At 42.3% G+C, this 7,761-nt stretch overlaps 1 protein-coding gene across 1 annotated transcript in view; it reads left to right on the forward strand.

The window, feature by feature from the left end:
• Positions 1-3,515, forward strand: part of LOC148453998 (leukocyte tyrosine kinase receptor-like) — a 204,178-nt gene extending 200,663 nt beyond the window's left edge. The window contains exon 31 of the mRNA XM_088461358.1: positions 969-3,515. Within this exon, the coding sequence (XP_088317484.1) occupies positions 969-1,355 (387 nt within the window). The 3' untranslated portion in view covers positions 1,356-3,515. The remainder of the gene's footprint in view (positions 1-968) is intronic.
• The last annotated feature ends 4,246 nt before the right edge of the window (positions 3,516-7,761 follow it).

The raw sequence follows: 7,761 nt of genomic DNA on the forward strand, positions 1-7,761 counted from the left end.
AACGAGAGCGAGTTTCTGTAGGGCTAATCCAACTATAATGAGGTTTCAAGCAGGAATCTGCACAACCCACAGTTTGTCATTCACACCCATAACGTCATCATTAGTATGGGCACTTGCACTAGCCCCATGCTAGGCAGTGGCGTCACTAGGGGGTTGCGGAGCTACTCTGCTATTTTGGTGTCAACCCCTGTGCCCTGTGTATGATGGTGTCTCACTGTGCCCAGAGTCAGAAGAAGCTGGATGCTGCCCAGCAGTTTCTAGAGTGGTGGGCAAGCCCCTCCGGCATGATGAGAAGGAGGGCATGACATTCAGCCACACCCTGAAATGTCATACACAAGGGTCTGGTGGCATCGAGGACACGCACCCTTTTGTGTGCGCCTTCGAGGAGTCCACAGTAGCACACTAGGTGGTACCAACCCAAGTGACGCCACTGATGCTAGGTGCAAGAGAGCCGTCTGAAACAGGTATCCCTTCCCCGTATGCATGACTCAGAATAGCACGGTCTTCTAGCTAAGAACTTCTAGCTATGCCCACAGCACTCCCGTGACACTCTCACAAGCCTCCCAGATCCTGCCATCATGAAATGCCCATTTCACGTAGAGACATCTCTGGCCAAGTTGGAGAGATGCAAGAATGCATAAATTCGCATCTGCGTATGCTATATATTTCAAAACTCGCTATTTGCGTCTATACAAAGAGCTCCATTCTGACTCCGAATCAGCCCCTTAGTATGGATGTCTCCACAAATATTACACATTGGTTAAAGCAGTGATGAGAAAATCAATATGGCTCCTGCCATTGTAGCTGTAGGGAGGTAGTATGAAATGGTGATTGTTCACTTTAAATACAGCACAGAACAAACTTAAAAGGGCATTTATTCACATATTACACAACCAAATAATAGTTCTAATTCAAAACCTCTCTTTGCTTTGGACTATGAGATACTTACCAGTCTTCCCATGTTTCAGGATCCTGATGTCATCAATACAGCGCTCCCTGTGGAAAGTGGGCCAGCTCCTGAAGATGAAGGAAGTACAATAATGCGACCAAGCAGCTGTAATGGAATAACACCTCTGGTCAGAAACCCTTCTCTTCCTCCTGTGTTGGACACACACACAACGGAACATAAACTTGGAGACCTACCTGAGGAGTTACTGGTAGAAAACCTGGTGGGCTGGAACATCCGGGCACCAAGCTTACAATGTGTTGCTGAGTCCCCAGAAGGTTCGTGGGTCCAGCCAAACCCTATTTCCACAATAGAGACAAAACCCCAAATGTCCCACAAAGTAAAGAACAAATCCAAAAATCTTTGGAACCCAACTTATGGTTCTTGGGTAATGGAAAGCACCTGCTAACTTACTTTTAGCATCTTAGCGTACAGCTGGGATGTGAAGACTCAGGTTTCAGCCTTGGGACTGTGGGATCTGACATCACCTCATGCCAGAAGTTATAGCATTTCCAAAGAAAACTCACTGCACCCTCAGGCCACTGTCACTTATTAAGTTGGATGGAAGATTAAAAAAACGCAGACATTCCCAGTGAACACTGTGAATTATATTTCTAAAGAAACTGTAGCAGAGTCCAGTAGACTGGGCTTTGACCTCACTTCCCAGTGAAATTATATATATTTTTTAATTAGTACAGTATTTTTATTTGTTATTTCTCCTTTTGATTTTTGCTTGTGATTTGAATGGCAATTAGGTATTCTGCTAGTGTTACACAATCCTTATGTGTATAAGGAGCTCCTTGCAACCTTACAACCTGCTAAAATTTCATAAAGCTCAATACAAAGAACAGATTGTACTGTTAAAATATTTGATTGACATGAGTAATGTTACAACATACCTACCGACTGCTTGGTTTTGGTGGGATAGTTCCATTCGTGGATTTCGTAAGGAGAGGGGCTTCACCCCAAAATGGGTGTTTCTGGGTAGAGCAAGGCTGTATTTGGGTGAAAAGGGGCAGATCGTAGGCACAACTTATTTTTTCCCCATTTTACCTGCTTACATGTCAGGCGGTATTTTACAGTAAAACATAAAGGTTTATGTAGAGACCATCATAGAGGCTCTAATCTTTTTTATGTTTGTTAGTCCCCAATGCAATGTTAATAAAAACTGGTGCCCTGATATACGTGTATAGAAGATGCTGCAATTTATAAGCTGCCCAGATTCTGTCATTTTTTTAGATACACTTTATAAAATGAAAGCTAATGATTGCGATGTGTTACAGCAGCTCTCACGTATGCTAATCAATGAATGGTACCTGGTAAATTCTGGTTAAAATTGTATATACGATGTACAATGTATCCCTCATGTGTCAATGGTTTACCAGCATCTAGGTAGAATTACAAAAACAGACCTGTCCCCGCTTTCCATAGTACACGGCATCCTGCAGATATTGTAAGATACGTAAGATCTATTGATCACTGCACAGCTCCCATCTGTACAGAAGTAGAGGACATTTTTATCCTAATAAGAAACCTTAGCATGAAATTCCAGGCATAAATGCAAGTTCTGACAAAGGGCTTCAATTATGCAGCATTCCTCTGCTAAACATACTGCCATTTATGGAGCTAAAGCCATTTTTTATAACATGGACACTTACTCCACGTATCTCCCTTCTGCTTAAAGTCCCAACCCATCACTGCCACATTAGCTGGGACGGACAACTGGTCACACTGGAGCTGCCACATGTACACTATGTAGATAAAAGTGATTGGACACTGACAGCAAATAGATCAACAAGATTTTATTGACGTCAGTACTTTGTAGGTCCACCACGTGCAGTGATTACTGCAGACACCCTTCTTGGCAAACTGTCCACAAGTTCCTGGACAACAGCAGTCGGGAAGTTTTGCCATTCAGCCTTAAGTACAGTGACCAACTTTGACACTGAAGAAGATCGAGTTGGCCTAGAACGCACCCATCACTCGAGTGCGTCCCAGAGGTTCTCAATGTGGACAAGATCTGGACTCTGAACTGGCCCGCCTATCTGGGTTACTGAATTTTCTGTACAACAGTCCAGTGTTGCCCTGGAAACATGACAGGTGGCATTGTTGTCCTGATAAAAACATTCATTTTTTCTGTAGAAGTGCAAGTGCATGGGCCTCCCTACCAAGTGTTCTTGTCAAAACTGTCACATAAGTGTCCATTTTGAACTCATGTGCAATGGTATGCATTTAGCTTGTGCCGGGGTGTCCAATCACTTTTGTCTACATAGTGTAACTTAGTGGGAATGAAAACAGAAACATCAGCTTTCAAAGCGGTGGTCCTTTTACATAGATTTCAATATTTTTACTGTGCTGGTGTTATCAGGGTGGTGGATAGAAGAGAAATAGTACTTGTCCGCACACAGGGGAATCACTATGTCAGTTGTGCACGTGTAGACACTTTGTGCCCCATGCCACACTGATTCCTACTGAATTGATAACCTAAGAAATGGTTCAGTCCACATAATGACTGCTTTCATTGTGTGTATGTGGCTTGAACATTTTATGGGTCTCGTCAAGGATATTGAGTGAGATGTAGTGTTGCACAACTGCACGTGCCGATCACACTGATTGATGGTACTATTGTAGTAAAATATATAATAAAAAGTTATTTACCTTTATATATGCATCATTGTGTCATTTGTCCTCTTATTTTCTTACTTACATCTATCTTTGTTAAAAAAAAAACCATCACTGTAAGCACAAAGCTGTTAAATGGACAAAATCTGAATATGTAAATAATATATAACTTCACATTCAAATTGTTTTCTTTTCTCTTTAATAACTTTTTTATTGTGTTTCAGATATCATATAACAGACAAACAATAACAAATGCAAAATTTGTTAAGGCGAGCTCAGGGAGGACAGAAACCTCCCATGGAGCAGAAGGGCCCTAAAAACCTTTACCTTTTTCCGGTAAAACCGGTCAGAAATTGCCGGCTCCGCAGGAGAGTCCGGGAAGTCAGCGGAGATCCATTCAGCACATGTGCAAAACAAATTTTCTCTTCAAAAACACAGCGGGGCAATGCGGTTCACATCCCATATGGCCACGTTAGTTAAGTGGTCAATAAGGGACTCCCTTATGGCCACGTTAGTTAAGTGGTTAATAAGGGACTCCCTTATGGCCACGTTAGTTAAGTGGTTAATAAGGTACTCCCGTATGGCCACGTTAGTTAAGTGGTTAATAAGGGACACATATAAATTACACAGCATCTGTAGCTGGCTGACATTAAGGGGTAAATTTACTAAGGTTTGATTTGACTTTCGTTTTGTAATTCAATCTAGCTCACCTCAAACCGACTCAAATCGAAAGTTGAAATCCCTCTTCAAATCCCTCATTTACTAACATTCGATTTGAGAAGCATTTCCCAAATTGAATTGCATTTGGTTCGGTTTGGAACAGTGATTTGCTATTCGATTTGGCATGTTCATGTACAAATCGAGCAGCAAATCCCACTTCAAACTGAACTGCAAATCCCTGACTGAATAGAACTGCTACATGCTTTCACTTTCAGCATGAACAGTTCATTTTCACACAGATACATGCATACATCAGTGAGTTGCATGCATGTATCTTATTGTAACAAGCTTATAAATAGTTACATTTAGATAAAAAATGATATGGGGTCCCCCCCCTAAAATAGAACCAGCCCCACTCTTTCATAGCCAGTCCTGGTTGTCTAAGTACAGGGAAAAATTTGCGCAGGGTTCCACTGTACTTAGTACAACCAGCACTGGGCTCTGAGAGCCAGTCCTGGTTTTGGAATTACAAGGGAAAAAATTGCGTAGGGTCCCCCTGTAATTCCCAGAACTAGCACCAGACCCTTTCTAGCGGGGGGGGGGCTGATACCACAGCCAGGGGAGCCCTTTCACCGGGCCCCCCAGCCGCAGCATAAGCCCTGACTGCTAGTCAGCACAGGCCAGGGACTCCTCAATAATGGGGTACCCCTCTCCAGGGCACCCCTGGCCTAGGCTGATAGCCCGGAGCTATCCTCGCCAGCCCTGGGCATTGGGTGGTGGGTTGATAGTGTAAGTGTAGTGCATTTTATATAGTTTTAAATATTGTCTTTCCAGTAGAAATTCCATACGGTACCTGTGGGAAAAAAAAGTAGGCATACATGGTCTTCTTAAAATAAATAAATGAATAAACGCGATCCACGCAACAGATAACAACCAGGATGGTTGTTATCTCACGAATGAAGAGCTCAGACGCGGCTCTAGCCTTTGTCAATGGAGAGCCACAGGGTAACTAAAGTTTATTCTGCGGTTCCCACCATTGGCTTCAATGGAATAGCCGTTCATTGGCTGAGAGAGGTGGGGGCTGACCTCTCTCAGCCAATGAACGCTCAGATATGGCTCTACAAAGGCAGAAGCTGCATCTTAGCGCTTCATTCAGGAAGTAACAACCATCCTGGTTGTTACATGTTGCGTGGATCGGGATTCTTTTTTTTTTAAGAAGACCTTGGATGCCTACAGGGACAGGGGGACCACTCCAGGTAATGTAGGTGACTATGTGTGAGTGTGTATGTATGTAATAATCTTTACTGTCACGGTGTGTGTGTCTTGTGTTTATTTAAACATTTATTCACAGGTGAACTACAGGTACCAGCGGGCCCATAATGCCCCACATTCTGGTACTTGTGGTTCCCCAAGTACCAGCATGCAGGGCAGGCTTGCTGGGACCTGCAGTTCTACTGTAAAGACAATGTTAACACTTATCCTTTTTTTACGCCACACCTACACTATCAACCCGCCACCCACTGCCCAGGGGTGGCGGGGATAGCCCCGGGCTCAGCCTAGGTCGGGGTGCCCTTGAGAGGAGTACCCCTTTATTTTAGTCAGGGATGATGCTGCGGCTGGGGGGGCCTGGTGAAAGGGCTCCCCTGGCTGTGGCATCAGTCCCCCGCTAGAAAGGGTCCGGTGCTGGTTCTGGAGCTTACAGAGGAACCCTACGCAATTTTTTCCCCTGTAATTCCATAACCAAGACTGGTTCCCAGAGCCCAGTGATGGTTGTACTAAGTACAGTGGAACCCTACGTATTTTTTTCCCTGTACTTAGACAACCAGGACTGGCTATGAAGAGTCCGGGGCTGGTTCTGTTTTAGGGGGGGACCCCATGTAATTTTTTATCAAAATTTAACTATTTCTAACCTTTTTACAGTTAGATACATGCATGTATCTCACTGATGTATGCATATATCTGTGTCAATCAGACCTGCTCATGCTGAAATCGAAAGCATGAAGCAGGTCTATTCATTTTGCGATTTGGTGTTCGATGTAGTGTTCGTTTTCAAATCGAATAATAGTAAATAAGGGATTTGTGTGTTGGTCTATGTAAAAGTACCGATGTTCTTCTGATGTTCGATTTCAATGCGATTTAAGTAAGATTTGGTTTTGTTCGATTTTACATTCGATTTGGCCTTTAGTAAATACCCAAATGCCAAATCGAATGCCAAATCACTCAAAATGCAAAATCGAATGTTAGTAAATTTAACCCTATCAGGGATATTCAATATGGGAGCGAAAAGTCCGTGCTGGACTTTTCGCTCCACATCGGAGAATTTCCTTGGATAGAGTATCGGGCGCGCGCCCGCATTATCCCCATATTCAATATAAAAGCTACGAAAATGGGAACCTACGAAGTTGGATCTGCGTAAAAATACGAAATTTTCCTGGAATAAATTGTAGGACCCCCCTAAAGCTGTAAAAACATGGGGGATCACTATGGGTACCCCCGTTTTAGCCTGCAAATTAATTTCGGGGTTTTAAATAGCGGCTGCAGGTGTTTTTTTCCCGAGTGATGCAGAAGAGCACTTAGGTTATTTTTTTTCGTTTTTTTTAGTGGTCCCATCAAATTTGGGGTACATGAAAATGGGTACTGGCATATTTTTAAGTCCCTAAAGTCTTTATTTAAAAATTCTGGAAATATGCACCTGCCGCTAATAACCTATTCTAGAAAACACCTGCCGCATATTTGCAGAATAGCCCTGAACCTATTTCCCTATTTTTAAACACTTTTTTCCCATTTTTTTTTTTCACCCCAAATTGAAAATAATTATTTTGGGGTGTCCCTATTTTTTTTTTAAAACTTTTTTGGACACAGTTTATTTTAAAATGACATTCCCAGGGATGCAGGCTATTTTTTTTAAGCCTGCACCCCTAAACCCTAATTCTGAACTTTTTTCGCCACCTATTCAGTGGTGAAAAGTTATCCCCACTTTTTTTCAAAGAGTTTTCGAACCTGCGAAAAGTCTTTGAAATTGAATACGGTGTAAAACCAAAACCAGCGAAAATGACATCATCGTTGCGAAATTATCGCAAAAAATGACTTTTCGCTCCATATTGAATACCCCTGTAAGTCTCCATTTCACCTGGTTTTAATCAGCCACAGAATCTGTGTAATTCACATGTGTCTCTTATTAAAGGTATGATCTAGTAATCCTATATATGATTTTGGACAAAAGGAGAGCAGCCGCAGTAGTTCACAACCTTCCCTCCAGTTAAGCTAATTGGATGCTTTATTACTGAAAGTATTTTGAACCTCTGGAGGGGTGCTACCCACTATTATTTGTTACCAAATATCACACAAAAAAGAATAGTGATGTAGTGTGATATTTGGAAATTCTATGTATGATCCAGACAACAGGAATGTTGGCCTAAGGTTGGCATGATGTGAAAATTAAGATAAAGTATGTAAAGTTATGTGGAGACTGTATAGAGAAGTTGTAATTGGGTAGGATAGCTTATGGAGGCTATAGATATATTATCATTGGT

This window comes from Taudactylus pleione, unplaced genomic scaffold (genome assembly GCF_031769625.1).
Source record: "Taudactylus pleione unplaced genomic scaffold, aTauple2 ptg001041l, whole genome shotgun sequence".
NCBI classification, from domain to species: domain Eukaryota; kingdom Metazoa; phylum Chordata; class Amphibia; order Anura; family Myobatrachidae; genus Taudactylus; species Taudactylus pleione.